Genomic DNA, 18,820 nt, shown 5'->3' on the forward strand with positions numbered 1-18,820 from the left:
GTATCAGTAATTGATGTGCTAAAGTAATAAACCAGCAGCCATGGGGAGGTGATGATGTTTGCATGGGCCTTGCTAATACAATGAGAGCTTTTATAATAATATTCTCACTGGGCATATAGTGGGATGTGAATAGAGTGGAATTGCAGAGAAGTTTAATTGTTCTATGTATGCATCCCTCAAGCCCTCTTAATGGACTAGCTTTAAAAACCATTAACATGTCTGAGATACACAGATTACACGTTTTATATACTGTAAGTACAGGAAGAACAACTGACATCTCTGGCACCTTAACACGGTTTGGGTTCTGATCTGGTCTCAAGTCGTCACCTGACATCACACACACACACAGACACACACAAACACACACGCGGCTCCACCTCGCTCGGCGGGTGTGTGAAGAAGATCCAGCCCGTTATTTCAAGGTTATCTCCTGCAGGAACCTCACTTTTCGGATCCTATGGGAATTCTGATAACCGCAGTTTTTCTTTGGGCTGTCGTCGGAGGTAAGCATTTGTCACATTCATTAAACCCCTGCAGCGTATACAGTATGTTGGGCGCTCGGTGTGAAATGACTGTAGAAAATGCGAGTGTATTAGCTCTGCAGGCTGCTCTGGTGACAAGCCCGCACTGCCTCAACTGTAACGTTAGCCCTTGTTATTCTTCTTACCGGTATGTAGGCTATAACATGGTATAAACAGACGAAACTAGAGCGTTAAAAGAATACTTTATGGAGCAGCCATAAGGCGTGCTAACTATAATGGCGAAAGCCTCAGGGGTTTAGACTTAATAGGCTAAACAAAAGCGTTGTTACATAATTTGTTTTGCGCCTACCTTTCCGTTTCTGTCTGCGGGACTGTGGATGCTGTCACTGGTTGGTTTGGACGTTTTTTGTTTTTTTTAAACAAAAATTTTAATGTTACTGACCCAACGCACAAGTGCACGTGATGCACGGGGACATGCGCCAGCTGCGGTGAAAACGTGTTAATTAGTTAAAATAAGTGTAAGCTACTATAGTGTCAGAGTCAGAAGGACGTTTGTCTCTCATAGAGACATTCGTATATTAGTCTGCAGTGGTGTTACGAGCTGTGTTATGCAGTATACCGGCGTTAACCTACATACAGCCTACTGTTTATGGGTTTAAAGTAGGCTATTTAGCTGTCACAGTGTGTGAAGACAATCGCCTAATTGTCAGATCCCACCCTAACGAAGTAACTGCTAGGCCTAGTCTACATTTTACAATTGTACACATTACCACAGAACCAGCAATCTTGCTGTAGCCTACCACTTGATGCCACTGCAGACATCAATTAAATGCCAAGATGAGGAGTAATCTAATTATAAACTGATTATTGCGCATCTCTCACCCCCTATGTGCACCTGAGTTTGTACTGTTGTTTTAGATTACAGGAAGTCTTTTTTGTAAATATGGTTGTTTTATTTAAGTTAGATTTACTTAATTTGCTTTGAGGGTGTTGCCAGAAAACTAAAAAAATAGTTCTAAATTGAACGAAATATTATGGGTTGACATTTAGAATTATGACAAAATGAGCGTGCAGTAATTGAACAGCATCATCCTGTACCTCAGCCAGATTTCCCAATACATAACAAAAAAAGAAAAGCAAGCTGAATTGTAAGTCCTTGTTAGATTCAATGTATCTCTGTGAGAAAAGGCACTGATGCCACACTGCTTATGTGCCTTAATGATCTGCTGGCAGGTGGAGATTGGTGACTGATTTAGCCCTGGTGGGAAACTACCTCTGTGCGTGCTAAAGCCTTTGAGAATATTTGCGTCCTGGAAAGAGAGAGGGGGTTAAGCTTCTTTGCTGTGTTGCTTTACCAAGGTAACTGTGCTTACCTTAATGAGGGAACAGCTCCACCCACGCCTGTGCAGGACAAACTATTGCTAAGTAAACAAAGTAGTTCATCTGTGGTGCTCTCTAACACAGTTTGGCACAGCTTTTGCTGTTGCAGAAATGCTAAATATACTGAATTGTGTTCCCATTCTCCATCTCTCTCCCTACTCTCTCTGTATCTCCTTCCTTGTTTTGTGCCTCAGTGGGAAGCCGGCCAGTTACCTCACCCCTTAATGATGCAAAGGTCAGAAACAAGTCCTTTTTTAATTTCCCCACCATTCGGCATTATTTCAATGGCTCAACCAGTTATTGTGTCTGTTTTTTTGTATTGTGCTTTTAGGTTGAATGTATTATTCAGGAGACACTGAACGAAGACGGGTCTCAACATGAGTGTGACCCACAGCTAGCAGGTGACATCTCGAAGTATCTGTTCATCAATACAGAAATAGCAGTATGTAGGCTAGTGTTTAGAGCTGAAAGAGCTATTCGATTAGTTGTAGATTAGTTAGTAGCTTGGGGTTTTAGACTGTTGGCAGGACAAATCAAGACATTTGGAGGTGAATTGTGATGGGCATTTTCTGACAGGTTACAGATGTTTGATTGGTAAACTTTGACTTTAACATTACATGAAAATAGTAAACTACGGTAATTCATCTATCACAAGATGCGTTTGTCTTTTGTCTCATTTGCTGAAATGTACAATCAATCTAATCTGTGATGGGTCTTTTGTTGGGTAAAACAGAGTTACATTTGTATATAATAATGATGGGATATTGTACTTTGTTCTTGGTGCGCTAATGTATTATTGCGTGTTTGTCATTGTTTTTGCAGAGGAACTTGATGAAGTGCAAAGACACCAGGGCCTGCTCAGGGAGCTGCAGAGGCTGGCTGGTGATGCTACGCACAAATTCACATTGGCACACTTTGTTGTTTTAACTCACTATTCACTACAACAAAACATAGTCTGATTTGGTGTTTCATTTATTTTCCTTGGAATCAAATTAATGTAAAAGTCACGCACAAGACAAGGACTTTTTTTTTTTTTTTAAAGTAACTATGTGAGAGAAGTGATGTCTTTACCTTCAATCACACAATTGTGCTCATGCATTTTAACACCACATGGCACTGACTATTGCAGTGTGACTGTTGCAGAGCAAGAAGACGACAATGAGCAGGATGACTACAACCTGGCTGATGATGAGAGCGACTTCGAGCAGGGGGATGAGGAGACGGAGGAGGAGAGAGACCTGACCAGCCTCCCGAAAGTGACAGAGGGAAAGAAAGAAGACAAGACAGAGGCAGATGACACCAAGGAGAAGATAATGGAGGAGCCCCGGATTGAAGACAGAGGGAGGGACAATGAAGAAGAGCGAGCCAAGGAGCTTGAGGAGCTGCTAGCTGAAGAGATCACCAAGGAAGGGAAGGAGGAGCGGAACGATGAAGAGCTCAAAGAACTGCTGAAAGAGCTGAAGAAGAAACGCTACGAGGCGGTGAAAGAGAGGGAGATCCAGAAAGGCTCTGGGGCAGAGCAGGAGGAAGAGGTGGAGAAAAAGAAGGAACGGGAGGACAAGGAGAAGAAGGGAAAAACAGTGGAGGACTTGGAGAAGCAGAGGATTGAGGAGAGGAGGAAGAACGAGGTGGAGCTGATGGGGGAGAGGGAGAAGGTGGAGAAGGAGCTGAAGGAGCTGCTCAAAGAAAGAAAGGAAAGCAAGAGCAAGCCGGAGCAGGAGAGGGAGAGGAAGGAGAAGCAGGAGGAGCTGGACGAACTTGTCAGGAAGATGAAACGGGTGCAGGAGGAAGACGAGCAGGAGACGCACGGCGGCAAGAAAGAGGACGGCGTGGACGAGAGGACAGCAGAGGAGAAGAGCGAGAAGAAGGAGGGCGTAGAGGATAAGGTGCCCGATGAGAAAGCAGAGAATGAAGTCAAGAAGAAGGAGGCGGCGGTGAAGGAGCCGCTGCAGAAGAGAGTGATGGAGAAAGCGAGCGATGAAGCCACGCGGCAGTTTGAGAGGGAGAGGTACAAGAATGCGGATGAGGAGGATGGGGACGAGGAAGATGAGGATGAATATGTCAGAGAGGATGAGGAGGGGCAGGAGGAGGAAGATGATGAGGAGGGTAACGCCGAAGAAGATGAAGGGGAGGTATGTCGAAAAATAACATGTGTCTTAAAGTTAGATGTCAAAATGTTGACAGTAGGTCGAATACACACCATTTGTTTGAAGATCGGTGGCACAGAACTGAAGTTGGAGTCCTCTGGATAAAGCTGAATAATAATAATAATAATAATAATAAGTATTGCTCCCAAATAGACATCCATTACAGATTAATTAGCCTTGGCTCACTAGCATAATTATTATGAACAATACATCCATGGGTATTCAACAACGAAGTTAGCATCCCCATACCCAGAATGTAACGCTTTACAGATCTTGGAGGCTCTCCATAATATTTACCATTGTGAAGATTTCTATTTCTATGCTATTATAGTTTTCAGTTTTACCCCTTCAGTACATATTCAATATGTAACAGGTAGTTTAAAAAAAGTATTTACAGTCAATTTATTTCTATGGCCCTCACATACCTACCAGCAGATACCCCATATGTACAAAATATTTTCAAATGTTTTTTGCAGGCTGTCATCCAAAGCATTACCATGTGTCCTGTATTGGACTGGACACACATTGGATTGGATTATTGTATGCTGTGTCATATATTCTCATTTGTTCTGTCCAAAGGAGCTGCTGGAGATTGAAGCAGAGTTGCGCAAAGTCGCTGCAGAGCTGAGGGAGTTTCGCAGAGGATAAGACGCGCGCACACACACACACACACACACACACACACACACACACACACACACACACACACACACACACACACACACACAAACACACACAGCAGACCGACAAAATCCTTTGTTGCAGTCAAAGTCACACATTCAGCTCACACTCACACAGCTCACACACCATTTTACAGCCTTCAAATCCCCACAGCACTCAGAGAAATGTCTTCAGATGTGAATCTGTAAATGGACATCAGTAGAAACTGTACATACTGTTGTTTCATTTCTGCTTTACGATTGCCTGGAAAATGTGTCTGAGTGTTAAGGAAAAAGAGACACATTTTCCTGAGAATCTAAAAGATATTTGTGTTCATCTCCACTTGTGTCCCTGTCTCTGTACCTGTAAATGCTGTTTGTAAGGTAGACAGGCGATTTCCCTCCAGTTGTAAAATGGCATGGATGCAAAGCATTCAGCACTTTTATTCGAATGTTGTTTTTGACTGCAGATTGCCAACAACACAAACACCATTGTCTTTGAAATCATGAATACTGGCAAGCAGCACTTCTTTTCTATGAAGGTATCATCCTCCATGGTGTGTGGGAAAAACAGATTCCCTACTATAAGTAATGTGTGTATTTCAATATACCTGTATGTTTTGTGCAATAACTGATAACTATGTGTAAGCTGTTCTTGCCCTTCCGACTGTTAACAATATGTATTACTGATATTTCTACACAGGAGTAAGTCATGATTTCCTCTTTGTTTCTTTGATGATTAAGTAGAAACAAGGACTGTGTTTCATTTGGCTGTCGCACTGTTAAAACCCGACTGTTTGTGATGAACCAGGATGACACGAACAAAACACAGCGTTGAAATTCTGACACTTGTGTCAGATGTTAAGTTTGTCTTGTGCGTGGTTAGTGTGTGACCACAGGATGTGATGTACTTAGAGCTTACAAGGTCTGAACGTGTCACTTCAGGTTCTCAGCCAGCTTTGCACTCTTATCTTAACAAGCCAAGGAGGAGTTGAGGGAAGAGGGAGTCACTAAAGCCATTTTGTTGTATTTTGGTAACAGCAACAATGACAATAACAGTGATAAATGCTCAGTAGTGTTCCGTCACAGTTGTCATAGCTGTCATGTAATTTGTGTAAATATCCGATATCATGGTCCGTATGCCAAGGTCATAGGAAATATGAAGCAACAGCGCCCCCTAGAGGACACTGGGTAGAAATGCACATGCCGCAGGATAAACAGGGTTACCATTGGAGGCCCTCTTACTGCAATAACACAATATAGACTAGAGCACATGTGAATGCAATAATTAGCCAAATAATGAATGATTTCATGTATTTTAATATGTTATCAAAGTGCATCATAGAGTACTCATATAGCAGATATAATCTCTCTTTTTCTACACAGCCAAGATTTACAATACATTTATGTATTTGAACACTGGCAAAGTAGCCGGTTGGTCAACTTGTGTAAACACGTAGTGATAATAACACACAAAATCAGTCAACACGGATGAGCTCATTACTGGCTATTCCAAAGATGAGATGTTTGTTCACTTGATAAAAATGAAAAAAATGAATGTACTGTAGTTTTCTTTTTCTTTTTTTAGTGCAAAATTGTTTCCACAAACTGTATCTTACAAACCAGCAAGAAAGATGTAGGAAATGTCTGTGTGGGGGGGACATAAGGGCATAGATGACGTTTCGATCATTAGGAAACAAACAATTATAACAAAAACACCATTTGTAATATTACTGGCCAATCAGAGTGCTGTATTTTGTGCCTGCTGTAACTTCTTCTATGCTACCTGTCAATCAATAAACGGAAAGTGTATTAAACCATTATGTGTCGTCGGTTTGGTTTGTCGACTTGTAAATAGAGCAGAATCACTTAAACGACACAAAATGATTAGTCTGATTTAAAGGCGATGCAGTTTAAGATCAAGTCATGTCACAGATTACATATAAATAACGTATTATGATTGAAACAACGTGTTGAAAAAAGCTGAGTTTGGTCACAACAAAACAGTGAAAGCCAATGACTTCATTTGTCCCGGGAAGCTGATGAAACGCAGTACAATCCGCGATGTGTTCCTAAAGTGACTTTTAAAGGCCAGTTGGTGCAGCAGATGGACCTCCTGTAGTCTGTCTCGACTCAGGAGAGCCTGTCGCCTGCGGGCCAGCAGTGGCCTGTTTGTCCAACACTGACTGGATGTGGCTGAGCAGGGATGAGAAAAACTGGGGCACTCCCTCGTAGCCTGATAAGAGAGAAGTGTGGATCAGAACATCAGTGTGTCTGTGTGTCTGTATGTGTGTCTGTACAGCTGCAGTACCTGGGAAGATGTTGATGTCGATGACTGTGAGGGTGTGTGTGTGTATGTTTATGATGACGTCCACGCCGAACAGGGCCATGCCAAGCTGAACTCTGAGCTCTCTGACCAGGGCAGCCAAGGCCTCAGAGCTGGGAGGAGGCAGACACGGCATTTGCTCATCCAGCTTAGAGATCAGGAGGAAATAGAAAATGTTTAGGGTTGATTTCAGCCCACTCAGGTCAGGTGAAATGGATGGGGGTCTACCTGTAAATTTAGACGACTACATGAAACTATTTACAAGACGTAAGCGCACCTTGAATGATGCCACTCTAGTCAAGCAGTTTTACAGATAACTTAGCCCTTGGGTTAGGATATCAAAGTGAGAGAATGGGGGAGAAGTTAAAGAGGCTGTACTCGAAATACCGACGTTGTGTCACAGCCGTGGATTCTGATACCGACGCACAAGGTACTCAGATGCACGTGCGGCCGGACCAGATAACCAGAACCACTAAAGACCAACGAACAGAGAAGCTCGGCTTACAACACACACAGAGGGAGTGTGACTCCATTCTCTGCTCAGGATGCCATTACTCCACTATATATTTACATAACAAACAGCTGTTTGCTGCTATATTAATGTTCTGAATGTTGAGTACAGAACCTTTGACATAAACTTTGTTAAAACAGTATTATTACTTACTGCTGTGAGATCTGAGCTTGACTCTGGCTTGGACACCTGATGGCTGTTGAAGAAGATGGTCTTCCTTTCTGGAGACAGAGAGAAATCACAATTGGAATGGATACAGGGAACAAATAGAGCAAAGAAAAACAAGGACAAGAAAGGAAAGGAAAGGAATGGAAATATCAAAATATATATATTTGGTGCAGACTGACCACAGGGACCGGAGGGGAAGTTCTTTATTGAAGGCCTCTCTACGCAGAAGTGTCTGTCTCCTACCACAAACACCTTGTGCAGAACAGCTCCGTGGTTGACGAAGCTCTGGAGCACACAGGGAGGATGGATACCAGCCAGACTCCCTGCACTGAAGATCAGAGACATCTGCAATACACACAGATATTGCACAGACTGTAAATGAACAGAGAGCAAATAAACAACAGTGAATGAACAAAACAAACATGACCGCACGAGTACAATGTTCAGGCAAACCAACTCACCTCATGGGAAAGTGAGCCATGTGCCACTCTGGTTTTACAAACTGGGGTCAACAGAGAAAAAGAGGAAGTGTTTGTAGGTTCTGTCATACTTCATGAGGAAGCAAAAAGGAAAGAAGGATAATTGAATTCAGCAGTGTGAGAAGCTTTTTTTGGGGGGGGTTAACACACCACTGACCATATACCTCCCCCCCCCCAATAATCCGACCAATACCGCCAGTATGTACTGCAGCAGATTTTAGGTTTCACTTACAGTCACAAAGCGGCTGAGATTTGGTTACTTTACAGTTAATTTAAACATTATTAAATTATGAAATTAAAAATATAAGAATTGAATAAGGAAGTGAAAGGCTGGAGATAGACAGAGAGTGAACTGACGGAGTGGAAAGCTTAGGCCCTGGGTCGTCACAGCCTGTTGAATGGATGACAGGTCACTGGCACTGTGGATCTCTAGGTAAGGAGGAGTGCAGATGCAGCATTCTGTTGGACAGAATATAATAGGAAAGGCATGTGTTAATATCTACAAGCAGCAGTAAATTACACAATATACACTAAAAAGCTGCAGTTTACCTAGGAGTGAATTGTGCAGCTTGCTCATGATCCGATAAGAGGCAAAGCGGTCTAGTAGCTGGGTCATGGCAGGCAGGGGGTCCAGAAGAACTGTACTGGGATGAGCCGACACATAGCTCTGTAATGTAAAAGACAGACAGAGAACTCTTCTCATTTCCAGCATGTATGACTGAATGAATGAACAAGCATACAGCTGAAATCAATATTCCTCTCAAAAGAGCCTCGATCGGACAGATACAAAAAAGTGGTTCTTTTACCTGGAAGTTAACAAGAAGCTGCTGCGATTGGCTGTCGTGCTCAGCCTCTACGATGACATCAGACAGCTTTTGAACGATGACGTCGAAGGGTCCCTGAGGCACCAGGGGCTGAGTGAGGTCAATCTGACAGAGAGAAACACCTTTCAATCGTATGTAGTGGATCTGTCTAACTACAGTACCACAATACTTTTCATATTGCTTATCTTTGGGTCAAGTTTGGGAATTTGTGTAAATGACGTATACTATACTTTTTTTTATTTTTTTTTATTGGGTCACCAATGTAGAAATCAGAAATTATTACCAAACAATTTTAGTATACCAATAGTATACCAACTCTAAAAACAACACAACAGACTTTTGACTCTAGTCTGCCACAAAATCAAGGTTCCATTGACCTCTGCTATTACAGACTATAGCGGGAAAACCAGGTGTAACTACTAACACTGATGATAGCTCTGTTCCACAGCAGGGTCCGGTCACAGGCATAACAAAAGGGACTACAGCATAATTCATCTAATTAGTTACACCTGTGCTTAATGAGTCACAGTTTATTTCTGAAAGCTATAGGTCTACTGTGTGTCATGACATACAGTACATAATGATGGCATGAACGATTTCAGCATAAAGTTCTGGAATTTTATGGAAAAATGCGTGAAGTGTTTCTTATTTCATTAATTACATTAAGTTCTTACTTCTCCGGGAACCATCACCTTATCGTGGTGGAGAGGTTTGTGTGTCCCTATGAACCTGAGGGCTGTGTTGTCTGGAGCTTTGTGCTCCTGGTAGGGTCTCCCAAGGCAAAGTGGTCTCAGGTGAGGGGCCAGACAAAGAATGGTTCAAAAATCCTACGAAAAATCGAGGAAGGGATGAAGTGACCCTGCCCGGAGGAAGCCCGGGGCCCCCGTCTGGAGCCAGGCCCAGATGGAGGGCTCGTCAGCGAGCGTCTGGTGGCCGGGTTTGCCACGGAGCCCAGCCGGGCACAGCCCGAAAAAGCTACGTGGCGGACATCTCTCCATCCCATGGGCCCACCACCTGTGGGAGGAACCGCTGGGGTCGGGTGCGCTGCCACATGGGTGGCAGTGAAGGTCAGGGGCCTCGACGGACCAGACCCGGGCAGCAGAGGCTGGCTCTGGGGACGTGGAATGTCACCTCTCTGTGGGGGAAGGAGCCAGAACTTGTGCGGAGCGCTACCGGTTAGATCTGGTGGGGCTTACCTCTACGCACAGTCTCGGTTCTGGAACCATACTCCTGGATAGGGGTTGGACTCTTTTCTTCTCCGGAGTTGCCCAGGGTGGGTGTGGGGATACTCACAAGCCCCCGGCTGAGCGCCGCTACATTGGAGTTTAACCCGGTGGACGAGAGGGTCGCCTCCCTACGCCTGCGGGTTGTGGGGGGGAAAACTCTGACTGTTGTTTGTGCATATGCACCAAACAAGAGTTCGGAGTATTCGGCCTTCTTGGAGACCTTGAGTGGAGTCCTGCATGGGGCTCCAGTCGGGGACTCCATAGTTCTGCTGGGGGACGCACGTGGGCAATGATGGAGACACATGGAGAGGCGTGATTGGGAGGAACGGCCTCCCTGATCTAAACCAGAGTGGTTGTTTGTTGTTGGACTTCTGTGCTAGTCATGGATTGTCTATAACGAACACCATGTTCGAACATAGGGATACTCATAAGTGTACTTGGTACCAGAGCACCCTAGGCCAAAGGTCAATGATCGATTTTATAATTGTTTCATCTGATCTGAGGCCGTATGTTTTGGACACTCGGGTGAAGAGAGGGGCGGAGCTGTCAACCGATCACCATCTGGTGGTGAGTTGGGTCAGGGGGTGGGGGAAGACTCTGGACAGACCTGGTAAGCCCAAATGGGTAGTGCGAGTAAATTGGGAACGTCTGGAGGAGGCCCCTGTCCGACAGACTTTCAACTCACACCTCCGGCGGAGCTTTTCATGCATGTGTGGAGGCTGGGGGCATTGAACCCGAGTGGACAATGTTCAAAGTTTCCATTGCTGAAGCTGCGGTGAGGAGCTGTGGTCTTAGGGTCTTAGGTGCCTCAAGGGGCGGTAACCCACGAACACCGTGGTGGACACAGGTGGTCAGGGAAGCCGTCCGACTGAAGAAGGAGTCTTTCCGGGATATGTTATCCCAGACGACTCCGGAGGCAGTTGCAAGGTACCGAAGGGCTGCAGCCTCTGCCGTGAAAGAGGCAAAGCAGCGTGTGTGGGAGAAGTTCGGAGAAGACATGGAGAAGGACTTTCGGTCGGCACCACCACTGGAAAACCGTTCACCACCTCAGGAGGGGGAAGCGGGGAACCATCCAAGCTGTGTACAGTAAGGATGGGACGCTGTTGACCTCAACTGAGGAGGTAATAGGGCGGTGGAAGGAGTACTTTGAGGAACTCCTAAATCCGACTAATACGCCCTCTATGGTAGAGGCAGAGCTGGAGGATGATGGGGGATTGTCATCAATTTCCCTGGTGGAGGTTGCTGAGGTAGTTAAACAACTCCGCAGTGGCAAAGCCCCAGGAAGTGATGAGATCCGTCCAGAAATGCTTAAAGCTCTGGGTGTGGAGGGGTTGTCTTGGTTGACACGCCTCTTCAACATTGCGTGGAAGTCTGGGACGGTGCCTAAGGAGTGGCAGACCGGGGTGGTGGTTCCCCTTTTTAAAAAGGGGGACCAGAGGGTGTGTGCCAATTACAGGGGTATCACACTTCTCAGCCTCCCCGGTAAAGTCTACTCCAAGGTGCTGGAAAGGAGGGTTCGGTCGATAGTCGAATCTCAGGTTGAAGAGGAACAATGCGGATTCCGTCCTGGTCGTGGAACAACGGACCAGATCTTTACTCTCGCAAGGATCCTGGAGGGAGCCTGGGAGTATGCCCAACCAGTCTACATGTGTTTTGTGGATCTGGAGAAGGCGTATGACCGGGTGCCCCAGGAGATACTGTGGGAGGTGCTGCGGGAGTATGGGGTGAGGGGGTCCCTTCTCAGGGCCATCCAATCTCTGTACGACCAAAGCGAGAGCTGTGTCCGGGTTCTCGGCAGTAAGTCGGACTCGTTTCAGGTGAGAGTTGGCCTCCGCCAGGGCTGCGTTTTGTCACCAATCCTGTTTGTAGTATTTATGGACAGGATATTGAGGCGTAGTCGGGGTGGAGAGGGGTTGCAGTTCGGTGGGCTGGGGATCTCATCGCTGCTTTTTGCAGATGATGTGGTCCTGATGGCATCATCGGCCTGTGACCTTCAGCACTCACTGGATCGGTTCGCAGCCGAGTGTGAAGCGGCTGGGATGAGGATCAGCACCTCTAAATCGGAGGCCATGGTTCTCAGCAGGAAACCGATGGAGTGCCTTCTCCAGGTAAGGAATGAGTCCTTACCCCAAGTGAAGGAGTTCAAGTACCTTGGGGTCTTGTTCGCGAGTGAGGGGACAATGGAGCGGGAGATTGGTCGGAGAATCGGCACAGCAGGTGCGGTATTACATTTAATTTATCGCACCGTTGTGATGAAAAGAGAGCTGAGCCAGAAGGCAAAGCTCTCAATCTACCGGTCAGTTTTTGTTCCTACCCTCACCTATGGTCATGAAGGCATGAAAGAACCGAAAGACCGAAAGAACAAGATCCAGGGTACAAGCGGCCGAAATGGGTTTCCTCAGGAGGGTAGCTGGCGTCTCCCTTAGAGATAAGGTGAGAAGCTCAGTTATCCGTGAGGAGCTCTGAGTAGAGCCGCTGCTCCTTTGCGTCGAAAGGAGCCAGTTGAGGTGGTTCGGGCATCTGGTAAGGATGCCCCCTGGGCGCCTCCCTAGGGAGGTGTTCCAGGCACGTCCAGCTGGGAGGAGGCCTCGGGGGAGACCCAGGACTAGGTGGAGGATTATATCTCTAACCTGGCCTGGGAACGCCTCGGGATCCCCCAGTCGGAGCTGGTTAATGTGGCCTGGGAAAGGGAAGTTTGGGGTCCCCTGCTGGAGCTGCTACCCCCGCGACCCGACCCCGGATAAGTGGATGAAGATGGATGGATGGATGGACATTAAGTTCACTATTTGTGCCTGCTTCCTATGACATAAAATGTGAGAAAAAGGTGAAATCATTATTGCGTGTATGCTAAAGTATCGCTTATGCTCCTGTGCAGTTATTCCCATGCAGTGAAATGTCTGATAATCAGGCAGCCATTGTTCACAGTTTTGCCACAAGCAGATTTTAGAAGGGGGCTGCAGGTGGCTGTGACATGGATTAGGCCTACTAAAGTTGTGGACATCTGTACATGACACGTGTGTGTGTGTGTGTGTGTGTGTGTGTGTGTGTGTGTGTGTGTGTGTGTGTGTGTGTGTGTGTCTACTACTACTAATACTGTAATATTTTAACTGCTTAACCTCTAGAATAAGATGATATGGGTGCAGTGTGTGTCAGTGTTATGGCATCTATACAAAAGAAATCATCCACCCATCTTCGTGTGCACACAGAAACAAACACATTTACAAAGACACACACACGCACGCACGGACGGACACACACACACACACACACACACACACACACACATATATACATACACCTGCATGTTTTTTCCTAGTTAGACATTTTCTAAGAAGTAAGTTGTTATGTGTTCCTCTCTTCTCCAGGCTATTTCATGGATCATGCAGTAAACTGGAAGGACCTGCCTGTCAGATAAGAATCATCCCTCACTCCTTGTTTGCTAATGTTATATTGGAGTAGACCTAATTTTAGCTGACATTATTTGTCATCTCCCTCTGAGGAACAAACAAACAGGGTTAACAGACCGAAATGCAGGAATGGAAATGTTTGGTATTGTTGTATATTTTTGTATTGTTGTAAGTTATTGTAAGACCTGAAAAATTGTATGCTGCATTTGAATATGTATTTGCTTGGTAATAATATGATTTTGTGAAATAGGGGCAGGACCAAATAAGCTATTTGCTTCCGCCTGCTCCTTCTCGAACTAAACCTTTTTTTTTTTTTGGTTCTTGTTAAAACAGAATAGCAAATCCTTTTAACTTTTCACCAAACACTTGGCCTTTCTTTATCCCTTTACTGCAACTTTTAAGGTTAATTTAATGTAGGGCCTATATGCGAATAAAAACACTTACCTCCACCACTTCCACTCCGTGGCCCCTGTAGGAAACATTAAAATGTTTATAATGTAATATTTGATTTTAAACAGGGTTGACAATTAATTAGGCTTCTTATGTAGCAATTTGCATTGCTACTGAATGAGGTGCACAACTGTGTACACTAGATGAGTTTTTTTTTCTGTATTGCATTAAAATAAAAAAGAAATCAATACAATCCTCATTTTGCTATGGGACCCACTTGCCTATCTATTAAGGGGCCCCACTAACCTGAGGGGGCCCATTCACTTTTACCCGATAGACCACCAGCTCTAAATTAGTTCAAAAGTCGGCTTCAACTTACGCACAGAAGTCTATAAAAGCGTCCAGGTTCATCCGCCTGCGTTTCTTGTCGCTGAGACAAAAGCCAACCCTGCGGCCCGACATTTGGCTGTGTGTCTGGGGGCCGCCAGCAGCCAAATGACAGCAGAGATAGACACTGACAGAGACAGGGAGGTCTGAGTCGGTGACTCGCTCTTCTCCATTCAGCCCTCCCCCTAATACTTCTGCTGACACAGACCTAATGTCTTTTAAGAAGTGCTTCTCCAGATTCATGACTTTCGTCCACAGGTAAAGAGAGAGAGAGAGAGAGAGAGAGAGAGAGAGAGAGAGAGAGAGAGAGTGTCTAACTGGTAAAGTCACTTGACTTCCTTATTGCTGCCATCCAATAATAGGAGCGAGGACGATGTTACTGAGCTATAACTGAAAGAGAAAGTAAAAACCTCTCAGGGAAGTCTCCATTATTCTACTTATCGTTCACTTGCAGCCCAGTCATGCTGCTTCCTATTAACTGACCGTCTAAAAAAAGACTTGTCGATTATTTAGGACGATATAAAGATACATTTAGTGCCGAGAAGTTCATCTGAGGTCACGAGAAGAGAAAAAAATGTCTCGCGGTTCAAATGCAGGTTTCGACCGACACATCACCATATTTTCACCGGAGGGCCGCCTCTACCAAGTCGGTAAGAGAGACATTTTCTCTGGTGTTTTAGTGCTAGAGCATGATATGCTACTGCAAAAGAGAAGTCTACTACCATTACCACCTGCAGATAGCCGTAATACAATAAACAACAACAAACAAAACAACAAACAATAAAGCCTACTGCGATATCGTGTAACATTAGCTAAAGTGGCTATAGCTGTCTGGTGGAGTGCAGTAGCATCCACATTTGCACTCAAGTTTACTTCTTTTTTTTAACGTGGTTTAAACCTGTAGCAAGTAGCCACATTTTTTTAATAGGCTACACTCCGCCATTTTAAAGTAAAATTAACTCTGGATATGATTTCATACGTTAAGTAGGCTATGTTAAATTCTGTTTTGTTCATTAGCCTAATTGTAGCTTAGTGTAAGTAGCCGAGAAATTGCTGGGCTACTTTGTTCCTCAAATGTAGCCTACCGTATCTTCGTATAGGCCTATGTCTTGTAGTTATATGCTTTTTTTTTTTATCTAATCCTGCACTGTTACACTAAAAACTTGTAATTCTTTTATTTTTTTTATTTTGTACTGTATGTCACATGTGCTGTTATGCAGAGTATGCCTTCAAAGCCGTATCCCAGAGTGGGCTGACGTCGGTGGGAATCCGGGGGACAGACAGCGTTGTGGTGCTCACACAAAAGAAAATACCTGTAAGATATTACACACACACGCACGCACACACACACACACACACACGCACGCACACACACACACACACACACACACACACACACACACACACACGTGGATGATGATCTGAGTTCAAGCGCTGAAGTTTTAGTGAAGCCTCAAAGGAGTCTTGATGCAGCTTTTTGCTGACTTGACAATCAAATATATGAACAAGATACTGCTATGAAAATGGCAGTTCTCACATTACCAAGCCAGGGACTTTTATTTTGGCAGGACAAAAAAAAAAGAAAAAAAGTTGTATTTTGTCCATCCCCTGTCAATTTCAATATCTAATTGTCATAATCAGGGATAAATTAGCCTATTGGAGTCCTATCTGATCATAATGTGATTGTTGCTATTTTCACATGCACAGTGATACATTGATATGTGTCAGCCCAGTAACATTTTGTGAGTTGGATGTGACTCTCTGTCCTTTCCGTGACTGCAGGACAAGCTGGTGGACTCTTCCACTGTGACCAACATGTTCAAACTAACCCCTCGCATTGGCTGTGTGATGACTGGGAATGGCGGTATGTATTCAGCACGCACACAGCACATCATTGTTTAAGTAACTGTGATACTTGACCACTTGATAATGACCATGAACAAATGTGAAAAAGATTAAGACTTTTGTTTTATTTCACATCAGAAAGCCTGGCTTTTTCAGTTTCTCTACATACAGATGATAAATAACTGGTAGAAAATAGTGTAATATACGGTTTATGGGCATTAGAATGTGTTATTAGTCTTGGTGGCATTCTTGTTTGTTTACTGTAATTACATTTATGTCTGGACAATCTGATTAATTTAATAATGTTAAAAAGCGACACTGTCCCCCCTATTCTTTCTTGTGCAGCGGACAGTCGCTCGCAGGTTCACCGGGCACGAGTGGAAGCAGGTGAATGGAAATACAAGTTTGGTTATGACATCATGGCAGATGTGTTGTGTCGCAGGTTGGCCGATATCTCCCAGGTCTACACACAAAATGCCGAAATGAGGCCTCTTGGCTGCTGTGAGTAGGGTTCTTGATTTCTTTGTTCATACTGTTCTTCATCAACAACTCACTCTGTATTGTTTGATTTTTTTTTTAAATTAAGTTTTAGAAACTTGCAAGGGACCATTGAAAATGACAAAACATACAGTAAATTCACATAATATAGGTGGCATCTTCCACCCACCTTCTATCCTCCTCCCTCTCTCTCCCTCCTCCTCTGCTCTCTGCAGGTATGATCATGGTGGCTATAGACCCCCAGCAGGGTCCTGTCCTGTATAAATGTGACCCCGCAGGCTACTACTGTGGCTTCAGAGCCACATCAGTCGGACCCAAACAAACTGAGGCCAATAGCTACCTGGAGAAGAAACTGAAGAAAAAGCCTGAACTGACCCACGACAGGACAGTACAGGTAGAGTGAAACCTAGTGAAACTGAGGGACAGAAAATAACATTGAGAAAGGCTTCTATGTGTTTGAGCTAATCACTTTACTCACCTAACTTTCTTTCTTTCTTTCCAGTTAGCAATAACATGTCTGTCCTCTGTCCTGTCCACGGACTTCAAAGCCAGTGAGCTGGAGATTGGGGTGGTCACCAAGGAAAAACCTAAGTTCAGGTAACTTCAGTCAGGCCTAGTGTAACTTCAGTCAGGCCTAGTGTAAATGTATTTAAGATTAGATCATTTGTTGTTGTTCTAATAGTTGTATGATGAATTGACAATGATGATATTGCATGACATGACATTCTATATCCAAAAGGTTCACAGGTCAACTTCACTGTAACATCATAGGGTTCTGCAAAAAAGTTTTTCTGGTCGTTATTCAACGCCATAACTCAGAAACAGAAGGGGGAATTGTGACTATATTTCATATGTGGTCGGATACTGAATTGGTGACACTAATCTTGGGTGCCCACCTTGAAACTGTGGTGTTTAATCTTCTGTTCTGCCGGGTTGAAGATGTGTGTGAAGCACCCACGTTTTGCTCAACAATACACTTGATACCTTTTTATTAAATTGCTTCACAGTCTTTACCTCATATATTATATGAGTCTGGACAGACATGGATGTAAACTGCAACTTGGCTGGTTGGTGAAGGCATACAACCACAAGGCACTAATTCTAGTTGTTGTTTTGATTTTATTTCTTTAAAGTAAGGTTTCTTGGAGTTAATATATGCCTTACAACACTCATTGTTCAGTCCTTAGTCGTTGTTTTATTCCTCCTTCCTCTGGTTATTATTTCAAATTTAATTTGTCTTCCCTTCTCACCTTTGTTTTCCCTCCTGTAGGACGCTGTCCGAGGCAGAGATAGAAGCCCACCTGGTTGCCATAGCAGAACGGGAGTAAAGGTGCCATCACAAACTTCATCATAGCATTTCATTTTCAGTGTGCTTGATTTAGCCCAATTTAGCAATACTGTTAGCAACAGTCTGAAAACAAAAGTACACAATTGTTACAACATTAGTACACAATTGTGTGTCCAGGAGGGTTAATCATGTACACCTGAAGTAGAACGTTATTAAAGAGAAAAGTTTGATTTAGTGCTTCACCAGACATTTCTATTGGGCTTTTAAAGGGAAAAATCAATATACACCAATAACACAATATTTAAATTGTGGCACATGAAACCATCGGTAGTGGACAACACAAGCAACACATTCCGAATCCATACTTTGCAACATACTGTATGTCTATTTGAAATACTAAACACTTTTTTATGACCTTAACTGGTTTTGTTTGGATGTGTACAGAATATTTGTCATACAGCTTATTTAATACTATATAAGCCTTGTTGTCATCTTCACACTTGTAAAGTTGCAATAAAAACATGTTAACCCCTTTCAAACAATTGTTATAATAAAACAGACCGAAAAGAAGACTAGAAACACTGTCCTGTTTTTCTTTAAATCAAATAGTTAAGGAAGTATATCAACCTTTATCACTAAAATGAATAGATTGTTCAGGTTTCTTTCCCAAATTTTGTCAAATATTAGACTAGAAATCTAGACGCACCCTAGTGGCAGCAAATTTAATGTGCAGCCAGGGGGGTCTAGGTACTCTCCGTTGGCTTGCGAGCTGGAAAAACCAAACTCTAGTCAGGCCAATCACA

General features: G+C 44.0%; 3 protein-coding genes across 4 annotated transcripts; 2 read left to right on the top strand and 1 right to left on the bottom strand.

Moving 5' to 3' along the window:
* Window positions 1-333: 333 nt before the first annotated feature.
* LOC144515668 (uncharacterized) lies at window positions 334-6,489 on the top strand. The gene is made up of 6 exons (XM_078246699.1): window positions 334-503; window positions 2,057-2,097; window positions 2,194-2,263; window positions 2,685-2,744; window positions 3,006-3,994; window positions 4,589-6,489. Exons 1-6 carry the CDS (start codon window positions 458-460, stop codon window positions 4,655-4,657), a joined length of 1,275 nt encoding a protein of 424 aa, XP_078102825.1. The 5' UTR covers window positions 334-457; the 3' UTR covers window positions 4,658-6,489.
* LOC144515669 (inositol-tetrakisphosphate 1-kinase-like) lies at window positions 5,971-14,693 on the bottom strand. 2 transcript variants are annotated; one of them, XM_078246702.1, is made up of 10 exons: window positions 14,379-14,693; window positions 14,054-14,078; window positions 8,959-9,081; window positions 8,702-8,819; window positions 8,510-8,611; window positions 8,135-8,175; window positions 7,853-8,018; window positions 7,659-7,726; window positions 6,980-7,142; window positions 5,971-6,904 (listed from the first exon to the last, which is right to left on the bottom strand). In XM_078246702.1, the coding sequence occupies exons 1-10, from the start codon at window positions 14,627-14,629 to the stop codon at window positions 6,753-6,755; spliced, it is 1,209 nt and encodes a 402-aa protein (XP_078102828.1). In that variant the 5' UTR covers window positions 14,630-14,693; the 3' UTR covers window positions 5,971-6,752. The 2 variants fall into 2 exon arrangements, with proteins under 2 accessions (XP_078102828.1, XP_078102827.1); XM_078246701.1 differs by having other exon boundaries at window positions 7,853-8,045.
* A 108-nt stretch (window positions 14,694-14,801) lies between these two features.
* On the top strand, window positions 14,802-18,596 carry LOC144515670 (proteasome subunit alpha type-6-like). The gene is made up of 7 exons (XM_078246703.1): window positions 14,802-15,036; window positions 15,607-15,701; window positions 16,169-16,250; window positions 16,577-16,732; window positions 16,945-17,123; window positions 17,232-17,326; window positions 18,000-18,596. Exons 1-7 carry the CDS (start codon window positions 14,961-14,963, stop codon window positions 18,055-18,057), a joined length of 741 nt encoding a protein of 246 aa, XP_078102829.1. The 5' UTR covers window positions 14,802-14,960; the 3' UTR covers window positions 18,058-18,596.
* Window positions 18,597-18,820: the final 224 nt, after the last annotated feature.

This window comes from Sander vitreus, chromosome 3 (assembly GCF_031162955.1).
Source record: "Sander vitreus isolate 19-12246 chromosome 3, sanVit1, whole genome shotgun sequence".
NCBI classification, from domain to species: domain Eukaryota; kingdom Metazoa; phylum Chordata; class Actinopteri; order Perciformes; family Percidae; genus Sander; species Sander vitreus.

What these genes read in the sequence shown, in the direction of transcription:
- LOC144515668 (XM_078246699.1), top strand. Translation starts at nt 458, where the DNA reads ATGGGAATTCTGATAACCGCAGTTTTTCTTTGGGCTGTCGTCGGAG. An exon ending in GTGTGACCCACAGCTAGCAG is followed by an intron (nt 2,264 to 2,684) that starts GTGACATCTCGA and finishes TTGTTTTTGCAG; the next exon opens with AGGAACTTGATGAAGTGCAA. An exon ending in GGAGCTGCAGAGGCTGGCTG is followed by an intron (nt 2,745 to 3,005) that starts GTGATGCTACGC and finishes TGACTGTTGCAG; the next exon opens with AGCAAGAAGACGACAATGAG.
- LOC144515669 (XM_078246701.1), bottom strand. Translation starts at nt 14,629, where the DNA reads ATGAATCTGGAGAAGCACTTCTTAAAAGACATTAGGTCTGTGTCAGCA. An exon ending in ACGGAGTGGAAGTGGTGGAG is followed by an intron (nt 9,082 to 14,053) that starts GTAAGTGTTTTT and finishes TCTCTCTGTCAG; the next exon opens with ATTGACCTCACTCAGCCCCT. An exon ending in CGACATCAACATCTTCCCAG is followed by an intron (nt 6,905 to 6,979) that starts GTACTGCAGCTG and finishes CTCTCTTATCAG; the next exon opens with GCTACGAGGGAGTGCCCCAG.
- LOC144515670 (XM_078246703.1), top strand. Translation starts at nt 14,961, where the DNA reads ATGTCTCGCGGTTCAAATGCAGGTTTCGACCGACACATCACCATATTT. An exon ending in GGGCCGCCTCTACCAAGTCG is followed by an intron (nt 15,037 to 15,606) that starts GTAAGAGAGACA and finishes GCTGTTATGCAG; the next exon opens with AGTATGCCTTCAAAGCCGTA. An exon ending in TGTGATGACTGGGAATGGCG is followed by an intron (nt 16,251 to 16,576) that starts GTATGTATTCAG and finishes TTTCTTGTGCAG; the next exon opens with CGGACAGTCGCTCGCAGGTT.